Source organism: Cervus elaphus, chromosome 4 (genome assembly GCF_910594005.1).
Source record: "Cervus elaphus chromosome 4, mCerEla1.1, whole genome shotgun sequence".
Classification (NCBI taxonomy): domain Eukaryota; kingdom Metazoa; phylum Chordata; class Mammalia; order Artiodactyla; family Cervidae; genus Cervus; species Cervus elaphus.
Window position 1 is genome coordinate 64,807,274 of NC_057818.1, and position 22,529 is coordinate 64,829,802.

At 48.1% G+C, this 22,529-nt stretch overlaps 1 protein-coding gene and 1 pseudogene across 1 annotated transcript; both read right to left on the bottom strand.

Moving 5' to 3' along the window:
* Positions 1–5,669: 5,669 nt before the first annotated feature.
* On the bottom strand, positions 5,670–7,714 carry LOC122692520 (oxysterols receptor LXR-beta-like). The gene is given in 2 exon segments (XM_043900144.1): positions 5,670–6,846; positions 6,849–7,714. Coding segments are annotated over 2 exon segments (1,359 nt in total). The 5' UTR covers positions 7,426–7,714; the 3' UTR covers positions 5,670–6,064.
* Positions 7,715–8,179: 465 nt separating this feature from the next.
* Positions 8,180–18,070, bottom strand: LOC122692873 (annotated as a pseudogene).
* Positions 18,071–22,529: the final 4,459 nt, after the last annotated feature.

Consider the following 22,529-nt stretch of genomic DNA (forward strand, 5'->3'; position numbering starts at 1 on the left):
CCTATGGTGGGAGCCCAAACGAAATACTCTCTACCTTGAGGACAAAACCCAAGATGCCTCACAACACTTAAATCCGTTCCTAAATGCCCTCACTGCTGCCGGTTTTGCAGCAAGTGGAGTTGTTATGCCCGATGTCCGAATCCCCGAGCGGGAAGAGAGAGAAGGCTTCCAAGACAATGCAACTAGCAAAAAAAAGGAAGTTTATTACTGTCTCGAGCCAGGGCTTTCTGCCACAAACATCACAGTGGTGCAGGGTCAGAAAGCACCGAGCTCAAGCTTGTTACACAAATTTATAAGATATGCAAAAGCGGTTAGTAGCTGGCTTAAGAGGATTGGTTACATGTTTGCAAAGCAATTCTATTGGTACAGACTTTCGCGGGCTTTTTTTCAAACCTGGGCGTTCGCGGGCTTTTCAGCTCTCCCTTTGTTCTTACTGGGCGCATATTGATTGGCTGGCTCCAGGTTACCTGATGGGGGTAGGGAATCTTACCATTTCGGGGGAAGCTAAAACTTAGGTCCAGGCCGCCCTTCATGGTATTAACCCTGGCAGCCTCACAGAGTGACAGTCTCCTCCCAGCTGCTAAAGGACCGCCCCTGTTCCATTATGCCATGTTCCAGTTGTAAGGCAGATGAAAATCCTGTTCCTCTTTGGCAAACCCATTTTGCTGCCCAACTTAAACCTAGTCATGGTGTCTATTTCATATGTGGAGATAAAGCTTATTTATCCCTACCACCTTTTTGGTCAGGAACTTGCTCCCTAGGGTATGTCACGCCCCACATAGATCTGGCCTGGAGTAATACCTCCTTGCCTTTACCAGTATATACCAACCAGAGGATACGTAATACTTACCCCTATTTTCCTGGCATTAGGACTGACTGCTGGTTTAACAGGAGCTGCCGTGGGGGGAACTTCTTTACATAAATTTCAGCAGCTTTCTACCGACACTGCTGTATCCATTAAAAAAAAAAACAGCGAGGACCCTCCAATGCCTACAATCCCAGTTAGACTCCCTAGCCGCAATGGTCCTACAAAATCGTCAGGCCCTCGACTTATTGACTGCAGGACAGGGAGGCACTTGTCTATATCTAAAGGAAGAATGCTGTTTTTATTATAACCAGTCTGGGCAGGTCCAAGAAGATATCCAAGGGCTTTTGGAACAGGCTACAAAGATCCGGGATTTAAGTTCAACAGGTGTATGGAGTTCTCCTTCTTTCCCTTCTTGGCTCTTACCATTCATGGGTCCAGTGATAACTATCCTATTAGGCCTCCTATTTGGCCCCTGTATACTCCAACTCCTTACAAAGTTTATCTCCAGCAGACTCCAGCAGTTCCAGGCCAAATTGATGTTACTACAAGGGTGGGAGCTGGTTTCAAATATAGAACACCCCAACTTAGATCAGGTAGAGAGAGACTTCTGCTCTGCTAGGCAGGCCTACACCCAAGCACAACAGAAAAAAGTTACAGAAAAAAGAGACCTCTGCCCCAATTCCCAAGAAGCATCTCGAGTATGAAGTCTCTCAGGGGGGAGTTGTTAGGGGAAGCACACTGATTGAAACGGCCCACCCTGGCCAGGCACCGTAGTAACCATTTGCATGAGTTGTTTTATGGCAGGAGATCCTGATAAGGAATATGGAACTAATAAGCCACAACCAGCCAGAAGAGTTTGGGAAAGGTCGAGAAGAGACCCTGCCTGTCTGTCCACTTCCCAGAATCCCTCTCGCTAGCATCCATCTTGGCTGAGCGATGCGTGCGCCACCAGGAAAGACTCTGAATTAGAATGATTGGCCAAAGACCACCCGGAAACTAATCCCATCACCATAAAACCCAACACTTTGAGCCACGCGGCAGAGCAGTTCTCCTGGGTTCCCTTACCTACTGCTCTCCACCCGGGTGCCCTTTCCCAATAAAATCTCTTGTTTTGTCAGCACATGTGTCTCCTCGGACAATTCTTTTCCGAGTGTTAGACAAGAGCCCAGCTTCGGGCCCTGGAAGGGGGTCCCCGTTCCTACAACAATAGCACAAGCTTCACACAGTTACCGGGTGTAGCAAACCCAAAGGGGACTGACTATAAGTCAGCAAGCATTGGTCCTCCACACAAACCTAAATCTGTGGGTGTTCAAGTCCCTTACAGTTACCTGAATATCTACAGAAGAGGAGGAACCCATAGATTCCCAGGGCCAGAAGAATATAGGAGCCTGAAATCTGTGTCCACATCATAGCCCCTACTTAAGGGTAATTAATCGCTAGTATTATTTGAACATGAGTAAAACTGTCTTAGAGTCTCACAGCACTGATCTAATCTCCCGCACCTTTCCTTACACACACACACACACACACACACACACACACACACCGCAGACGCTTTCATCTAGAAAACGGGTCTCACAGCACTGATCTAATCTCCCGCACCTTTCCTTCACACACACACCGCAGACGCTTTCATCTAGAAAACGGGTCTCTCCACCCTCAGTCAGGAACCAGGCTGACCCCCTGCACTCTGGGGTTGCAGAGGTCTCCTTGGGAGGATGTGAACTCAGCGCCCAGTCTCCCACAGAAGAGGGTGACCCGAGACTTACTGAATCCTTGGAGCAGAGCCTGGAGCACTGGGGCAGTCAGGGAGGCTGAGGTTAAGCTGTGTGACAGCCGAGACATCTCCAAGAACCGAAATGGGGAGCCCTGAGCACAGAAGACAGTCCTCACCCCTGGGTTGTTGGGGTGGAGATGGGGCCGGGGGGAAACACCTGCAGTGCAGCTATCAGCCCTGACTGTTCTGTGGTTACCCTCAGGAGATAGTTCTGAGATGGTCTTTATTGTGCTAAAACACACACAACGTAAAATTTACCACTTTAACCATTTTAAGTGTCCAGTTCAAAACTGTTAAGGACAAAAAAAAAATTAGTGGAACTAATTTCCTGTGGAACTGCCTTCACTAGCATAATGGCAGCCAGGCTCATCCATGTTGTAGCTTATTGGAAACGCAGTGTTTTATTTGTGATGGCACATCTGCCTGATATTTTTATGGTTTTTTTGTAGTCTTTCATCGGTGCTCTCACATTTGAAGGAGCAGACTTGTCTTTCAGTCTGTGGTGGTTCCCTCCAGCTGGGGTATTATTCTCTTTGACGGTGGTGATTCCTGGGGTTTCCTGTCTTTCTCTCCCTAACACCTGCTCCACTCTGCTTACTCCCTCTTGTGGGAGAATTCTTAAGCTTTTCTGTCTCGTCTTGAGAGGGTAACAGGCAGGAAGGCCAGGGGTCTCCAAATGGAGGAAAGAGGCTGCAAGTGCCAGACATTTTTATCTCTTTTAAGCGGCAGGAGGAAAAAAAAACCAACGATATGTTTTTCCTTCTCTATACAAATTTAAAAGGAGGTTTCTCTTAAAATGCTGTGTTGCCATGACACCTGGTTTCACCTGAAGCTAATTACTCTCAAACCTTGAGTTAACCAATACATTTCTTTTTCTTATGGAAATGTTGTCTTAAGCTATGTTAATGTACCCCAGACTCTATCTTCAAGTTGGTTCCGCCAAACGGCCTAACTTACTTACTCAGGTATTGTTTCCCTAATCTATGTAAATGAAACTATTTGTTGGTATTCTGCCCTTCTACAAGATTCAAGTCAATTGTTTTATGGCCAGGGATGAATCATCTGGTGCCATTCTAAATTTTATGACATTCCTTTCTTTTCATTAACAGACTGTGAGTGACTATATAACATACAGCTAAAGACTAGGAGGGGGGTACTCTTTTGCCCCCTTCTGATGCCTATGTCAGAAGCTTTCTCTATCTCCTTTATACTTTAATAAAACTTTATTACACAAAAGCTCTGAGTGATCCAGCCTCGTCTCTGGCCCCGGATTGAATTTGTCTCCTCCGGAGGCCAAGAATCCTGCGTCTTATCATTCAGCAACAACCTTTCAGTCTGAAATCCTAAAAGAAATCAGTCCTGAATATTCATTGGAAAGACTGATGCTGAAGCTGAAGCTGCAATACTCTGGCCGCCTGATGCAAAGAGCTGCCTCATTGGAAAAGACCCTGTGGCTGCATGGTGACTGCAGCCATGAAATTAAAGGATGCTTGTTCTTTGGGAGGAAAGCTGTGACCAACCTGGACAGCATGTTAAAAAGCAGAGACATTACTTTGCCAACAAAGGTCCTTCTAGTTGGAGATATGGTTTTTCCAGTAGTCATATATGAATGTGAGATTTGTACTATAAAGAAAGCTGAGCACCAAAGAATTGATGCTTTTGAACTGTGGTGTTGGAGAAGATTCTTGAGAGTCCCTTGGACTGCTAGGAGACCCACCAGTCCAGTAGACAATCCCAATTGTCAGGCATTCTCTTCCTGTCATGATTCATGAGAGAGTCATTTGGCCAAAGAATTAACAATCAGAAGTGGCCAAATCAAAGTTGTTGTTTTTTTAAACCTGTATGCCAGTGGGCACCTCAATGGCCAAGGGGCCCTTGTCTCTGTGGCATGAAGCAAGCATTTAAGTGCCTTACTTTCTAATATGATGTGTTAATCACTCAGTCGTGTCCAACTCTTTGCGCCCCCAGGGACTGTAGCCAGCCAGGCCCCTCTGTCCATGGAGTTCTCCAGGTAAGAACAGGCTGAAGTGGGTTGCCATTCCTACTCCAGGGGATCTTCCTGACCCAGGGATCAAACTCCCACTAAGGTGTGAGTCTTATGACAAGAAGGGTAAAGAATCTGCCTGCAATGGAGGAGACACGGGTTTGGTCTTTACCCTGTGCTGGTGTGAGGTGAGAATTGATACCTGTGAATGACTGATGAAATGAACCAGTACCTCTTTTTGTCAGATAAGACTCACACCTTAGTGGGAGCCACTTTCATCAAGAAGCTCTTTAGTTCCTCTTCACTCTCTGCCATAAGGGTGGTGTCATCTGCATATCTGAGGTTATTGATATTTCTCCCAGCAATCTGGGATTCCAGCTTGTGCTTCATCCAGCCCAGTGTTTCTCATGATGTCCTCTGCATATAAGGTAAATAAGCAGGGTGACAATATACAGCCTTGATGTACTCCTTTCCCGATTTGGAACCAGTCTGTTGTTCCATGTCCAGTTCTAACTGTTGCTTCCTGACCTGTGTACAGATTTCTCAAGAGGCAGGTCAGGTGGTCTGGTATTCCCATCTCTTTCTGAATTTTCCACAGTTTGTTGTGATCTATACAGTCAAAGGCTTTGGCGTAGTCAATAAAGCAGAAATAGATGTTTTTCTGGAACTCTCTTCCTTTTTCGATGATCCAGTGGATGTTGGCAATTTGATCTCTAGTTCCTCTGCCCTTTCTAAATCCAGCTTGAACATCTGGAAGTTCACGGTTCACGTATATGTTGAAGCCTGGCTTGGAGAATTTTGAGCATTACTTTACCAGCGCGTGATATGAGTGCAGTTGTGTGGTCATTTGAGCATTGTTTGGCATTGCCTTTCTTTGAGATTGGAATGAAAACTGACCTTTTCCAGTCCTGTGGCCACTGCTGAATTTTCCAAATTTGCTGGCATATTGAGCGCAGCACTTTCACAGCATCATCTTTTAGGATTTGAAATAGCTCAACTGGAATTCCATCACCTCCACTAGCTTTGTTTGTAGCGATGCTTTCTTTTTTTTTTTTTTTTAAGTTTCTAGTCATACTTTATTTTCCTGTTTTTGTTTTTGTTTTTGTTTTTTTTTAGTTTTTATTAAATAAAAGGAGCAGAGTGGGGAGCCTGTGGTCTCCGGGCTGTGGGAGAGCCACAGGCCCTCCTGCCTCCGTTCAAGGTGCACTGCATGGTAGGCTTGAGGTGTAAGCTGGGCGGGGAGGGCAGCTGGGAGTGCTGGAGAGGTCAGAGGTCAGGACCTATGACCCCTGCCAGCCCTCCCAGGAAGACTCAGTGGGCAGGCAGGGATGCTCCTGGACCCCAACTGGGGCTCATCCTGAGGGCTGGCGGGGGGCCAAGGCCTGAGCTCCAAGCTGCAGAGCAGGAGCCCAGACCCGGCCGGGTTCCTTCCCACCCCAGTGTCCAGTCATTGGGGGTGTGCAGGGCGGTGGGGCAGGGTGCCTGGGCCCCTCACTCATGGACCGTCCCAGATCTCAGACAGCAAAGGCGGCAGCTTCTTGTCCTGGAGCCGCAGGGCAAAGACCTGCTCCGAGTACACAGAGCTGAGCGTGCGCAGGCTCACAAGCTGCATCAGCATGCGGGGGAAGCGCAGCTGGTCCTGTGGCCTCTTGATGCGGATGTAAGATAATAGCGCGTCCACATAGGGCTGCTGCAGGGCCTCCACTCGGCTGGGCTCCTGCACGTTGGGCCGGTCGGCTGAGATGATGGTGATGGCGATGAGGAGGGCGTACTCGGCATCGTCCAGGCCCAGGCGCCTCATGGCCCGCAAGAACTCGAAGATGGGGTTGATGAATTCCACCTGCAGGCCCGCACAGTGGAAGTCATCCTTGCTGTAGGTGAAATCCTTTAGGAAGGTGATGCACTCAGTCTCGTGGTTGTAGCGTCTGGCCGTCTCCAGTAGCATGATCTCAATGGTAGAGGCCTTCAGGAGGGCGATCTGGTCTTCGCGACCCAGCTGCAGGAAGCCAGGCACCTGTTTAGCGAAGTCCACGATCTCCTGCACGGAGATGATGGCCAGCTCCGTGAAGTGGGCGAAACGCTGCTGGCGAGCATCACGGGACTGCGGGTCTGCACCCAAGGGCCAGGGCGTGACTTTGGGCTGGTCGGAGAAGGAGCGTTTATTGCACTGCAGCTGGGCCGCCACCAACTGCTGGATCATTAGTTCCTGAGCAGCTGTTAACTGGATACCTTCAGCTTCTCCGGAGCCCTGGCCACCCCCGTCGGACCCTCCGGGGAGGCCCCAGACCCAGAAGCTGGGCTGCTGCTGCTGACTCCTGGGCCCGTGGGTGACGACTGTTGCTGCTGCTGCTGCTGTTTCCGAATCTTCTTCTTCCGGATCTGTTCTTTAGAGAGGACGCATTGCTCCCGCATCCCTGCCTCCTTGCATTTCCGCAGCCGGCATTGCTGGCACTTGCGCCGCATGAAGGCGTCCATCTGGCAGGTGCCACCGCCCCGGCAGGCATAGCGCCCGACCCAGCCTCGGATCACACTTCGGCGGAAGACGCCCTTGCAGCCTTCACAGCTGAGCACGTTGTAGTGGAAGCCGGAGGCTGTGTCCCCGCACACTTGGCACAGCTCGTCGCCCAGCATCTTTGGAGCTGGGCCCTTCTTTCGCTTGCGCTCCGGCTCCTCTGCTGTGTCTAGGATGACCACGACGGAGGCTGAGGCGGCCCCATCAGTGCTTGGGGCATCAGGATCCGCCCCTCCAGGGCATGGTTCAGGACCATCCTCCTTTCCCCCAGGTGAAGAAGAGGGGGTGCTGGGGCCATTTCCAGGCAAGGGGGTGTCCACGGAATTCGTGGTAGGGGTGGACATGGTGGGGTCACAGAGCAGCCTCTCTCCAGGTACCGCCCCTCTCCGAACAGCAGTCGGGGGCGGGGCTCATGGCTGCGCGCGAGGGTCTCGTGGGCGGCCTCTCTTACGGGGGGTTCACTACTCCCGTTGCCTTGGAAACAGCCGGGGGGCGGCGCGAACTGCTTCTGTTCCCTTGCTCTGCCTTCTCTTCCTTCTTCTCCGTAGCCCCTGGCATGCCGCCGCGACTCAGGTCCCCTCAAAAGTAACTTCGCCACTTCTTCCGGCAACCCCACCGTGCGTCACTTCCGGGAGTGGGCGGGTAGTCGCGATGACGAAATTCCGGCTCCTCCCGGGATAGCCTAATGGGCTGCCCAATGTGGAAGTCGTGGGCCCGCCGGAAGTTTGCGTTTCCAGGTAACTAGGATGTGGGCCGGCAGAAGAGTTCTTGACCCCATTCAATGAAATGTTGGGCAGTAGGGCGGCGTGAAGGTCAAAGTCGCTCAGTCGTGTCCCCACTCTTTGGGACCCCATGGACTGCAGCCCACCAGGCTCCTCTGTCCATGGAATTCTCCAGGCCAGAATACTAGAGTAGATATCCGTTTTCTTCTCCAGGGGATCTTCCCAACCCAGAGATTGAACCCAGGTCTGACGCGTCGCAGGCGGGTTCTTTACCTGGTTCTTTACCAGGGCGGCGTGGTGAGTCCCAGATCTTCCCGCCCCTCCCTGTGTAGCCTTAAACTCTGCCTAGTACGTCTCTTGCTAGAGGGCCAAAGGTTTACTCGGCATCACCTCCCCAGCTGCGGCTCCTTTTGGCACACGGTTTGAGGGTGCCTCTGTAGGTCTCACTATGGGAGGCGCTCTCAAAGGGCGGATTTCCCACCAGCAGCTCAGAGCAGAGCACCCCTAGGCACCATAGATCTATCTTCTCGTTGTATGTTCTCCCCTCAATCATTTCTGGGGCAAGTAGTCCAGCGTCCCACACATCATCTTTCTCCTTAGAGAGGGTGTGTGCACAGACCAGCCAAAGTCTGCCATCTTCACCTCACCCATGAGCCCCAGCAGCAGGTTCTCTGGCTTAACATCCCTGTGAATCACCTTTGTTTCATGTCAGTGGGTCAGAGCATCTGCCAACTCCTCCATTACCATGGCGGTACACTGTTCATCAAACGTGTGGCTCTTTTGTAGCTCCTTGTAGAGCTCACCCCTTGGAGCATATTCTAGAACCAAGTACACCCGGCGTGCATCATGAAGTAGTTGTACGGGCGAAGGATATTGTGGTGTTGGAGGTGCGCCTGGATTTCAATTTCCCTGCACAGCTGGTGTTCCAGTCCTTCCTTCTCTATCTGGGACTTGAAGAGGACTTTCAGGGCCACAATGAAATGGCTTTTCTTGAGGCGAGCCAGGTACACATTCCCAAATTTTCCCTTGCCGAGAGGACGCCCGATTTCAAAATCATCAATTGTGAAACGCCACACGATAGGGGTGCTGGGCCCTGTTTGACCTGTTGCAGCTACTTTCCTCTAAAACCTCTCTGTCTGGTCCTTTCACCTGCGGGCTGACCCCTGCTCGACTTCCTAACAGCTTTTCGGTGGCTCATGACAAGAGATGGTGGTGAGAAGGGCGCCTTCCTCAGCCTTGTGGAGCTGGGTATCCAGGCAGAACACTCAGGATGAGCTTCATTCCAATCCCGACCTGCTCCCACACAAAGGTTCCAGTGGCTGAGAGGACACCACCTGGCGGTTCCGTAGTGATGCTTTCTAAGGCCCACTTGACTTCACATTCCAGAATGTCTGGCTCTACATGAGTGATCACACCATTGTGGTTATCTGTTTGTAGACTTTTTAACAAAGGCCATTCTGGCAGGTGAGAGGTGTTACCTCATTGTTATTTTGATTTGCATTTCTCTTAAGAATTCAGGAGGTTAAAAAAAAAAAAAGAATTCAGGAGATTGAAACTTTTCCACTAATTTTTTTTAAAAGCAGTGTGACCAGTTAAACTGACCTCTCCAGAGTGGCCTCTTGACTGTCTGCCCTGTTCTTAATCTTTTTCCAGGGCCTACCCCAGGATGTTTGCTGAGGACAGGTGTTTTTTCCTTAAATCCTCCCGCCTGGGGAACATTAAGTGCCCAGTTTTTCAGTTGTAGTTACCAAAGGTGGCCACAAGGTGGCAGCATTTCTTCATGCGCCAGGCTCTTTTTTTTTTTTTTTTTTTTGTATGTTTCTGTTTTCCTTTGAAGTAGTGCCGATGTCTGTTGTTCTGGCTTAGGTTCACAGGAACTTGATTCAGTTATACATGGACATATCTATTCTTTCTCAGGAATTCTCCCATATAGGTTCTTCGGCGTGTTCAGTAGACTTCCCTGTGCTGTTCAGGAGGTCCTTTTGGATTATCTATCTGACAATACGTAGTGTGGATATGTTAATCCTAACCTCTTAATGTCTTCTTTCCCCTGGTTTTATTTTTTTCAGTAATCATAAGTTGGTTTTCTAACTCTGTGGGTTTGTTTCTGTTTATAAATTGCTTCAATTTTATGAGCTGATACATTTCACCTGGAAGTGATAGGATATTTCCCCTTCCCTCTCTGAGTGACTTCACTGTGTATGATGAATCTCTCCGTCCATCCACGCTGCTTCCAAGGCAGTTTTTCATTTCTCTGTTGATGGACATTTTAATTCAGCCTCTGTGTTGAATGTTGCCAGTAGTGCTGCCCTGAAAATAGGAGAGCAAGTATCTATGTTATGATTTTCTCTGGATCTCAGGCAAGGGGTACTGGGCTTGCCAGTACAGGTGGAAACTCTATACTCAGTGTTTTAAGGACTGTCTATACTGTTTGCCTTCCTGGCTGCACCCACGCATTTACCTCCCCGCCCGCAGTGTAAGACGTCTCCCTGCTCCCCTCACTCTCGGCAGGATTTAATCTCATGGAGGATGGTCATTCTGTGAGGTCTGAGCTGATACCTCGCTCCATGAGTGGCATTTCTCTAACAGTGATGCTGAGCATCTTCTCATGTGCTTCATGGCCATCTGCATGCCCTCTTTGGATAAATATTCATTTAGATCTTTGGCCTGATTTTCCATTGGGTTGATTGTTTTTTTCCATATTGAGTAGCATAAGCTGTTTGCATGTTTTGGAGAGGAATTCCTTGTTTTAAAATTTGGTTGCAAACATTCTTTTCTCATTTTAATGTTTGTCTTTTTCTTTCCTTTAGGGTTTTCTGTGCTGTTGAAAAGCTTTTGAGGTTAATGAGGTCTCTTTTGTTGAGTTTTATTTCGTTTTCCGTTATTGTAAGAGCTGATCCAAAATGAACTTGCTGCAATTTACATCAAATCGTGTTCTGCGTATATTTTCCTCAAGAAGTTTAGAGTATTGTCCTTCCATTTAGCTCTTTCATTGATCTGGAGTTTTCTCTTTCTGTCTGTAGTTACAGAGAGACCTAATTTCATTCCCTTTGCACTTGTTTAAGGATTCCCCACCTGGCTGTTAACTGACATTGCCAGCATCAGTGGCGGAGCATTCCCGCTTCCCCACACCCTCTCCAGGATTTACTGTTTGTAGACTTTGTGGCACGGGCCATTCTGACTTGCGTGAGGTGATACCTGGTTGTAGATTTGATTTGCATTTCTCTAGTAGTGACGCTCAGCATCTTTTCCTGTGCTTTTTGGTCATCTGGATGCCTTCCTGGACAAGTGTCCATTTAGATCTTGGCCCATTTTTCTACTGGGCTGACTGTTTTTCTGATCTTGAGCTGCGTGAGCAGAGTTTGCATGTTTGGAGGTGAACCCCTGTCTTTAACTTCGGTTGCAAACATTTTCCCATCCTGAGGCTTGTCTTTTTCTTTCCTTTCTGGTTGCCCTTGCTGTGCAAAAAGCTTTTCAGGTAAACGAGGTGCTTTTTTTCAGTTTTATTTTATTTTGAATTATTCTGAGCATAGATCCAAAAAGAACTTGCTGTGATTTATATCAAAGGTTGTTCTGCATATATTTTCAAGTGGTTTAGAGGAATCATGCCTCTATTTGACTCTTTAATCGATTTGGAGTTTCTTCTTCTTTAAGTGGTTAGAGAGATGTAAATTCTTTCACTTTTCGCTGTTTAAGGAACCTCCACCCGGTCCTCCATCGTGGCTGTTAACAACTTACATTCCCAGCATCAGTGCAGGAGGGTCGCATTTCTCCACAACCTCCCCAGCCTTTATTGTTTGTAGACTTTTTGACAAAGGCCATTCTGACTGGTGTGAACTGATTCACCTCACTGTAGCTTCGATTTGCATTTCTATAACATTTCATGATATCGAAAGCTTTTCATGTGATATTTTTTAAACACAGTGCGAGTAGAACTGAGCTCTCAAGATTGGCCTCTTCATCGTCTGCCCTGTCTCAAATTCTTTTTCCCGGACTTACCCGGGACATTTGTTGAGGACTGGTTTGTTCCCCTTACAGCCCCTCGGGCCTGGTGAAAATCAAGTGCCCATCCGCACGGGTTTTTCTGTTGTTGTTACCAAAAGCGGCCACAAGGCGGCAGCATTTCTTCATGCGCCGCTGTTTTGATTGCTTTGTTTTGGCTAATTTAATTTTTTTTTTTTTTTTTCCTGTTGGAGTGGAGTTGATTTCCGTTGTGTTTGTTTCAGGTTTACGGGGACTTGATCAGTTATACATAGGCTATATCTATTCTTTCTGGGGTTTTCCCATGTAGGTTCTTGCAGTGTATTCAGTAGACTATTAAATATTGTCAACAGTTCTGCCTTGAAAGTATGGGTGCAAGTATCATTTTAAATTATTATTTTCTCCGGACCTAAGGCAAGGGGTGGGCTTGCCGGATCGGGTGGTAAGTCTGTATTTACTGTCCTAAGGAATCTCCATGCTGTTTTCTTTCGTGGCTGCACCCACCCATTTACATCCCCACCCACAGTGGCGTTGGAGAAGACTCTTGAGGGTCCAGTGGACAGCAAGGAGATCCACCAAGTCCATCCTAAAGGAAATCAGTCCTGAATACTCATTGGAAGGACTGATGCTGAAGATGAAGCTCCAATACTTTGGCCACCTGATTCGAAGAGCTGACTCATTGGAAAAGACCTTGATGCTGGGAAAGATTGAGGGCAGGAGGAGAAGCGGACGACAGAGGATGAGATGGTTGGATAGTATCACTGACTCACTGGACATGAGTTTGGGTAAACTCCGGGAGTTGGTGATGGACAGGGCGGCCTGGAGTGCTGCCGTCCATGGGGTCGCAAAGAGTCGGACATGACTGAGCGACTGAACTGAACTGAACCGAACCACAGAGCAGGAGGAGTCCCTGTTCCCCTCAGCCTCGGCCGTGTTTCATCCTCGTAGATCTTCTGAAGGATGGCTATTCTGAGCAGTGTGAGTTGATACCTCCTTGCAGTTTTGATCGACATTTCTCTAACAGTGATACTGAGCGTCTTTTCACGTGCTTTATGTCCATCTGGATGCCTTCTTAAGATGAAGGTCTATTTAGATCTTTGGCCTATTTTTCTCTTGAGTTGATTATTTTTTATATTAAGCTGAATGAACTGTTTGCATGTTTTGGAGATGAATAAGTTGTTTTTAAACTGGATTGTAACCATTTTTTCCCATTTTGAGAGTTGTCTTTTTCGTTTGTTTAGAGTTTCCCTTGCTGTGCAAAAGTTTTTGAGGTTAATAAGGTTACTTTTGTGGAGTTCTGTCTTATCTTGTATTATTCTAAGAGTGAAACCAGAAAGAACTTGCTATGGTTTATTTCAAAACCTGTTCTGCCCATATGTTCCTCAAGTTTAGAGTATCCATCCCTCCATTTAGCTCTTTAATCATTTTGGAGTGTTTTTTCTGTATGGGGTTAGGGAGGGACATAATTAGGTTCACTTTTCACTAGTTTAAGGAACTTCCACGCTGTCCTCTGTTTCGGCTGTTAACAATTTACATTGCCAGCATTAGCGTAGGAGAATTGCATTTTCTCCAAACACCATTTACTGTTTGTAGAGTTTTTGACAAAAGCCATTCTGACTGGTGTGACCTCATACCTGGTTGTAGTTTTGATTCACATTTCTCTAAAATTACTTGATGTTAAAAGGTTTCCATATGACTTAAAAAAAAAAAAAGTGTAAAACTGACCTCTCTAGAATGACCTCTTGACGGTCTGCCCTGTTTTGAATTTTCTCCGGACCTACTGCAGGACATTTGTGGAGGACGGCTGCTTTTTCCTTATGTCCTCACAGACCGGGTGAATATTAAGTGTCCATCAGGACAGGTTTTTCCGTTGCTGTACCAAACGCGGCCACAAGGCGGCAGCATCTCCTCGTGCTCCAGTTTTTGTTTTTTGTTTTTGTTTGTTTGTTTTCTTTGTAACTTAATTTATATTTTCTGTTGAAGGATATTTGATTTCTGAAGTTGGGTTTGTTTTAGGTGAAGAGGAACTTGTTTCAGTTATACTCAGACGTGTATCTATTTTCTTGGGAGTCTTTTCCTGCATAGGTTATCACAGAGTGTTCCATAGACGTCCCTGTGCTAACAGTCGGTCCTTTCAGTTATCTATATGATATGCAGTAATTCACACATTCTAATCCCCACCTCTTAGTGTATCGCTCCCTACAAAATTTTTTAAAAGTAATCATGAGTTGTTTTTTTTAACTGAGTCTGTTTTATTTGCAAGTTATTTCATTTGCATGAATCTCTGGCTTCCCCCTTTACGTGATATTTGTCCGTCTCTTACCTCACTTAGGAGAAGGCAATGGCAGCCCACTCCAGTACTCTTGCCTGGAAAATCCCATGGACGGAGGAGCCTGGTGGGCTGCAGTCCTTGGGGTCGCGAAGAGTCGGACACGACTGAGCGACTTCACTTTCACTTTCACTTTACTTCATTTAGGATGATAATCTCTTGGTCCATCCCTGCTGCTGCCCATGGGATTTTTCCTTCTCTCGCGCGCGCTCTTTTTTTTTTTTTTCCGATTTGTGAGTGTATTCCAGTGTACAGATGGGCCAGTTAGTCTTCATTTATCGATGGATATTTCCGTTAATGCTCTGTCTTGGCTGTTGTGACTAGTGCTGCCCTGAAAATAGGGGTGCACGTGCCCTTTTGAATTAGGACTTTTCCCAGATAAAAGCAAGGAGTGGGGTTTCCCGAAAAGTGGTAACTCTCTACTGTGTGTTTTAAGGAGCCTCCAAATATTTTCCTTCCTGGCTACACCCACCCATTTACAACCCCGCCCACGGTGGAGGAGGATTCCCTGTTCCCCTCGCCCTCGGCAGCGTTTAATCTTTGAAAATCTCTCGAGGATGGCCGTTCTGAGCCGTGTGAGATCACACCTCAACCTAGTTTTAATTTTCATTTCCTTAATAGTTATTGATGCTGAGTGTCTTTCCATGGGCTTTTTACCTTCTACCCTGTGAGGCTAATTAACCTCTTGAAGTTGGCTTCGTGGAAGTCAGCCCTGTTGTGAATTCTTTTCCGGCGATTTACCCCAGGGCATTCTTGAGGGCAGGTGTCATTTCCAGCCCTGGTGAACATTGGGCCCATCAGCACCGGTTTTCAAGGGGTTGTTACAGGGAATGGCCACAAGGCGGCAGCATTTCTTCCCGCCCAACTCCGGTTACCTGGGCAGCCAGAGCCTCGGGGCGAGTCCTGTTCCGGGTTGTATTAGGTGGATACATCAAGGGCTTGTGTCTCCTTCTTCCCCCTTAGCCTTTATCCCTCTGGACAAATCCCAGCGATTGGCACACCGCTCTGCAGCGGGAGCTGTCCTCCTTGGGTGGAGAGGAAGGAGGCTGGAGGTGGGAACCCCACCCCCAGGACACACGGAGCCCAGAGACCCCACCGTCCTTTGGGGGCGCTAGGGTTGGCTCTGCTACAGGAGAGACCCCTGGGTCTGGAGACGGTGGGCTCAGGCAGAGGGGAACAGGAAGGCCAGGTCCGGCGGGGCGCTCACTGCGGGCGCAGCCTGCCCAGGGCCCTCAGCCCCAGGACAGTCCCGCCGGGGGTCCTGAGCCTGCTCAGGCCCCAGGGCCGTGACACCAGCCTGGGTCCCCAAGGCCTGAGGGCGACAGGGTCATCAGTCCTTTGTCTTTCTTTCTTTCTTTCTTTCTTTGATGTTTATTTTGAATTGAGTGTATAGATGATTTACGTTGTTGCGGATTTTTTTTTTAATATGTACAGCAACTTAATTTATATGTAGATGTATATATGTTCTTTTTGGGTTCTTTTCAGATATAGTTTATTACAGATTGTGGGGCAGGCTTCCTTGTGCTCCCAGTGGGTCCTTGTGGATTCTTTTGTTAATAGTGGTGTATATGTGTTATTCTCAACCTGCTAATTTCTCCCTCACCCCACGGTTTGTTTTTGGTAACAGTAAGTTTCTTTACTAAATCTGTGAAGCTGTTTCTGTTTTGTAAAGAAGTTCATTTGTTTCCATGTTTGTATTCCACCCAGAAATATAACATATGATGCTTGTCTTTCTTTCTTTCACTGAACTTCACCTGGTGTGACCGTCTCTAGCTCTTCCCCACGGCTGGAAGTGGCATTCTTCCATCTTTTATGTCTGGGTAATGCCGCTTTGTGAACCTGTACCCCAGCTTCTTTATGCATTCACCTGTCCCTCTCCATTTTGGTTTCTTTTGTATCTTGGTGATTTACCCAGTGATGCCATGATTGTTGGTGTGCGGCATCTTTTGAAAATTTGGTTTTGTCAGGATCCACGCCCAGGCGTGGGATGGCTGGGTCACGTGGCACTTTGTTGCTGAGTGTCTGGAAGGCCCTCCACGCTGTTCTCGGAGTGGATACACTGATTTCCACTCCCCTCCAGGGTAGGAGGTTCCCTTCTCTCCACACCCCCTCCTGCATTTTTTGCTGTCGAAATTTTGAGATGGCCATGCTGACTGGTGTGAAGTGATACCTCATTGAAATTCTGATTTGCATTTCTCTAGTGCTTAGGGACACTGAGCATCTTTGCATGTGCTTTATGGCCACCTGGATGCCTTCTCTGGACAAATGTCCACTTAGCTCTTTGGTCCATTTTTCTATTAGGTTGTTTGGTTTTTGATACTGAGCTGCACAAGCCCTGTTGGCCTGTTTTGGAGATGAATTCCTTGTATCTCCGTTTGAAAACACATTTTTTCCCCCAGTTCTGTGGGTTGTCTTTTCTTTCATTTGTGATTTACCCTGCTGCTCAAATGCTTTTAAGGTTAATGAGGTCCCATTTGTTTAGTTTAGTTTTTTATCTTTCTAAGAGTGAATCCTGGAGAAGGAAATGGCAACCCACTCCAGTGTTCTTGCCTGGAGAATCCCAGGGATGGGGAAGCCTCGTGGGCTGCCGTCTGTGGGGTCACACAGAGTCAGACACGACTGAAGCGACTTAGCAGCAGCAGCAGCAAGAGTGAATCCAAGATGAACTGGCTGTGATTTATATCAAAGCGTGTTCTGCCTGTATTTTTCTCAAGAGGTTTACAGCATCTGTCCTCCATTTAGATCTTTGATTGATTTCGACTATATTTTTCTGCATGGAGTTAGGGAGTGACATAGTTTCATTCTCTTTTCAGGAACCTCCACCCTAGCCTCTATCCTGGCTGTTAACAATTTACCTTGCCATCAGTGTAGGAGGGTTTATTTTTCTTCACACCCTCTCCAGTGTTTATCGTTCGAAGGCTTTTGGACAAAGACCAGTCTGATCAGAGTGAGGTGATACCTCAGTTGTTTTGATTTGCATTTCTGTAAGACTGAGATATAAAATCTTTTCATGTAGTTTTTTGTAAAGACTGCGAGTAAAACTTACCTCTCTGGGTGGGCTTCTTGACCGTCTGCCCTGTTTTGAATTCTTTTTCCAGGACCTGCCCGAGGACATTTGCTGAGAATGGGTGTTTTTTCCTTATGTCCCTGCAGGCCTGGTGAATATTGTGTCTATCAACACAGGCTTTTCGGTTGTTGTTACCAAAAGTGACCGCAAGGTGGCAGCACTTCTTCATGCTCCACCTTTTTCTTTCTTTTTTTTTTTTTTTTGGTAATTTAATTTTTATTTTCTGTTGGACTAGACCTGATTTCTGATGTCGTGTTTGTTTTTGGTGTACAGGAACTTGATTCAGTTATACATAGACATATGTCTATTCTTTTGGGGGGATTTTTTTCCCCGTATAGACCACAGGGTGTTCAGTAGACTTCCTGTGTTATTCAGTAGGTCTTTTTGATTACCTATTTGATATATAGCAGTACGTATATGTTAATCCCAACTTCTTAATGTATCTTTCCTCCCTTTTTTAAAAATAATAAGCTGGTTTTCTACATCTGTGAGCCTGTTTCTGTTTGCAAGTTAGTTCATTTGCATGAATTTGTAGATTCTACCTGCTAGCGATATCTTAATATATTTGTCTTTTTCGCTCTGACTTACTTTGGGGTAGGAGATAGCGGGGGCCCCGGGCTGGACAGCTTGTGCTTATCAAGTGGAATAAGACTGAAGCTTTGTTCTCCCCACACACTCCAAGGACAAAGCTAGTGGCAGAAGCTGAGCTCTGCTGGGGTTAAGAGATGCGGTGCCCGCTCCTGAGGTCAAGGAAGAAAACTTCCTCGTCCGCAAGAGAGCAGAAAGGCCTCCTGGGGGCCGAAAGGGTCGGGGCCGCAGCCCATAAGTGTGGGCCTGCCCTCACAGGCCTCTGCGGTGGGATCCGTCTTGGCAAAAAGTTGCGCGTGCATGTTGGGGGGCAGGTCCTGGACTGGTCAGATGGGGAGAGAGACAGATGGTGCCCGGCGTGGAGACCCAGGACGGGCCTCGTGAGTGGCTCGCGTCACCTCCCACTGTGCTCCCCAGCTTCAGGGGAAGCCTGGCCCCTTCCCCGCGGGTGTCTGTCTCCGCCCGGCCTCTGACTCAAACACATGAACTGCCGCTTTGGGTGCTCTCCTGTGTTTTGTCTCTAATAATAAATGTCGTACCTGTTGTTTTGTTTTGCTTACAGCTTTTGCATCCTTGAAACATTCTTGCTTTCAAACGTGGGCGAGAGCCAGGGCCAGTTTGCTTCTAGCCTCTGGCCCTGGCGGTCTGACCGCGGGACTCCTGGTTTGCATCCAGGCTGCCCAGGCTCAGTCCCTGGGCAGGGCGCTAAGATGTGTCTTCAGGACGGCTCACTGCTCTCCCTCCGAGACCCTTTGGTCCGGAGTCTCCTCCGCAGGTCTCCCCAGACCGCTGGCTGCAGGCTCCTGACGTTCACTCTCTCCACCACGCGTCTGGGATTTCCTTTCCCACGTCTCTGGCACAAAAGGTCCCTTCTCTACCCAATCCTCTCCGCCTCCGAGGGAGGGCTCACTGCAGCCTCTCCGCTGCAAGCGCGCTGTCAGCCGCTCAGGAGCAGCCCTGGGGTCCTGACCCCCTGGCATGTTCCACCGCGGCCCACTCCAGCTCCTCCAGAGATCCCCCCACGCCAGGCCACTGCGGCCCCTAAACTGTGACGGCCCTTCCAAACGGTCTGCGTCCAGGCATTATCTGCTATCTGGGAAGCTTACGCCTGCCGACCGCTCCGTATCGGCCCGCTTGTCCTCGTGGGGGATGGAAAAAAGACGCCTTGCACGGCGTGCCAAGGACGACCAGAGACCTCCGGTTAGAAGTCGGTGGGGGAGGAGAGGACGCGCAAAGCCCCGTCAAGCATGAAGTCAGAGTTCGGGGGACCCTCCAGATTCCCTCCAGGCGCTTCCTGAATGTGTCCGGGGCGCTGGGGGACATTTCTAGGAGCACGCTCTGTCCTCAGTTGAGGTCACTCAACATGGGGAGATCCCTTTTTGAGCCAAAAGAAACACCCCTGAAGTGTATCCTTAAGAATTGACTGTGACAGTGTCTGGCCTTTATTTAAATTGGTGGATCGGGGTGGGGGGCGGGGGGAACGCCTGAAACTGGGCATCTTTATTGACACAGGAAAATGGGCTGCGGTTCCGATATGTCCAGGACTTTATTCCACTTTGATCATTTTCCTGCTCTGTGCCTCCTGTAATCAGAAAAACCCTCTTAACTTTCTCAAGAACCCCCTCTGACTCCTAACTCCTCTTGGGGTGGAGGAAGGAGAAGAAAGTGGGAAAAGAACGAAGCTTCCCCTTCCGGCCCGGTCCCTTCCTCCTCCAGACCCTTCTGATCAGACTGAGACCCCGGCTCCCAGAGGGACAGTCCCTGCCGGGGCAGCACCTTATCGGCCTGTCTGCTCCTCCTGTTGGGGCCAATCCGAGCACCGTCTGGGCTGTATGTTAGCTGTGAAGCGATGACCACAGCCAGGAGAGGCGACACTTTTTGACACTGGATGGCCATGATATTCTTTAGACTCCAGAGAAAATGGCTTAAAATGAAACTTTTTTTGAAATTGAAAACCAGTTCCTTTTGCATGTGCAGTTAGGAAAAGCTGGCTTGTTGAACTCCTTCCCCACCACCCCCCCACCCCCCGCAGAATTCTGACCCTGAGAAAGCAAAAATATGCCAGGAAAAAAGCCTGAAGTTAACTCTTATCTTGACTGGGAGATACACAGCCCACTTTACCTGAGACTTCAACTTGGGTAATTTAGTAGAAATTCAAGCCAAGAAAAAGAAAAGGGGCAAAAGACATTTTATAATAAATCTTTAGTGGAAAACTATGAGATCCCCTGGAGCAGGAAATGGCAACCCACTCCAGTATTCTCAGCTGGAGAATCCCATGGATAGAGGAGCCTGGCAGGCTACAGCCCATGGGGTCGCAAAGAGTCAGACACGACCGAGTGACCAAACAACATGAGCCCTCTGTCTGCCTGGATCTGTGTGTGCCTCGCTGTGGGTCTTTGTCTTTGGATAACATCATTGAGGTTAATTTGTAAATAAGCTCTCCTTAACTCGCTTAAAGAAAAGTAAGCATTACAAATCAAACAATTCTAAATACAAGGAAAAAACCTAAAGATGTTTGGGCTCACTAGACACATGCCTTGTATTACATTGAGAAAAAATAAATTGTACTTTGGAAAAATACATGTGTTTAGAGGTTCTAAAATATGTTCCTGAGTTTCCTAATCAGAGAATGCCACTATGACAAACAATTCACAATTGCTTTCTTCTTGGTTTTCACTAGGCGTTAAGGTTTTTTAAAGGTTAAAAATTATAATATGGAATCAAAGCTACTACTAAAGTGACAAGGAAAAGATTTCAGTGCGTAAAGCAGGTAAAGATACATGTTGTCAGTGAAAGAAGATATAAAAGATTGGAGGTGTTTCTGTTGTAAAAAGTAATGATAATCTGTTCTACAGCTGGTTATTTGTAAGTGGGGGAAAAACAGAACAAATTAATACAGATCTAGAAGGTGACAAAAGGTTTGCAGAAAAGGAACGTTGGAAAGATGCTTTGGTATATGTGTTAATAATACATCAAAGGTTAAAACCGACTTAGATAAAAGTAGATAACTGGCTATAAGCCTGCAAGTCTCCTTGAGGTACCAGGTGTGGAATGGAATTCAAGCTTATTCTTCTGGAAATAAATGAGATCAATTTTGTATATTAATGTTCAGGTTGTCACTTCTCCAGCTACTTGTGAAGTTGAGTGGCCTGTCACACCTTCATCAGTTGTTCTGGGCTAATAAAAATGACACCAGAAATATGTGAGACCACAGCAGAAGTTTCCATTCCTTTGGACAGGGTAGCACAAGCTCTGACTCTATTGGACCAGGATCAGACTTCTAAAAACCATAACCTGGTTCTCACTCCTGCTTGGGCCCCTGGTCACAGTAATCCTTTTACTGATCTTTGGCCCCTGCCTTTTTAAATCTACTTGTTAAATCTGTCTCTTTCAGATTACTACAGTTTCACATCAAGATGATGGTGATGCAGAGATTCCAGCCAGTCCTCAGAACAGATCCTGTGGGAATAACAACAGAAGTCGCCCTGGGGCCCCTGAATGAGACAGGGCAAGAGCTCCATGGCCCAGCTAGGTGCGGTCTCCAAGCCCATGCCAGCCTGAAGCTACAGGAGACAGACCTTCGCCGTCAGCCTCCCAGTGAAGATTTTTGGGATTCTTGTCTCTCAGAGGGGTTTGAGGTAGGAGGTGGAGGGGCCTCTGGGCTGGAAGCTGGTGTTTGTCGAGTGAAGTGAAGCTCCACTCAAGGACAAAACTAGCGGCAGCAGCTGAGCCCTGCTGGAGTCAAGAGATAAGGTGCCAGTGACTGAGGTCAAAGAAGACTTCCCCGTACCAGGGCAGGAAGGCTCCCTGCAGGCCGAAAAGGGAAGGGACCCGCCCCATATTGAGTGTGGACATGCCCCTGCGGGCCTCTGTGGTGGGATCAGACCCACAGTTTGGTCCTGACTTAGGCCTGACTCTGCTCCACCCTGAGGTCAGACTCTGGTGCACACTCAGAGCCCTGAATCTGGTGCACACTCAGAGCCCTGACCCTGGTGCACACTCAGGCCTGACCCTGGTGCACACTCAGGCCTGACTCTGATCACACTCAGAGCCCTGACTCTGCTCCACCATGAGGTTAGACTCTGGTCCACACTGAGGCCTGACTCTAGTCCACACTCAGGTCAGACTCTGGTCCACACTAACGCCTGGCCCTGTCCTGACTTAGTCATGATGCTGGTACTCACTTGTCCTAACTCTGATCCACAGTGATGCCTGACCTGTCCACACTGAGGAATGACTCTGATCCACACTGAGGTTTGTCTCTTGCCCACAATGAGGCCTGACTCTGGCCTCACTAAGACTTGGCTCTGGTTCACACTCAGGCCTGACTGGTCCACACCGAGGCCTGTTGGTCTACACTGACCCCTGATTCCAGTCCACACTCAGGCCTGACTGGTCCACAGTGAGGTTTGACTCTGCTTTCCACACTGAGGCCTGACTGTGGTCCTGCCTCAGGCCTGATTCTGGTCCACACTCAGGCCTGACTCTGGTCCATACTAAACCTGACTCTGCACACACGGCGGCCTGACTCCGGTCCGCACGTAAGTTCTGACTCTGCGCACACTGCAGTCTCACTGTGCTCCGCACCGAGGACCGACTCTCGTCCACACTGCAGCCTGAATGTTCTTTCTCTAAGCCGTGACTCTCGTCCTCATAAGGCGTGAATCTGGTCTTCACTAGGCCTTGCTCATGTCCTCAGTAAGACCTCGTAATAGGAAATCCACTCTACGAAATATAAATTAAGTGTGCACTGTCGGTAAT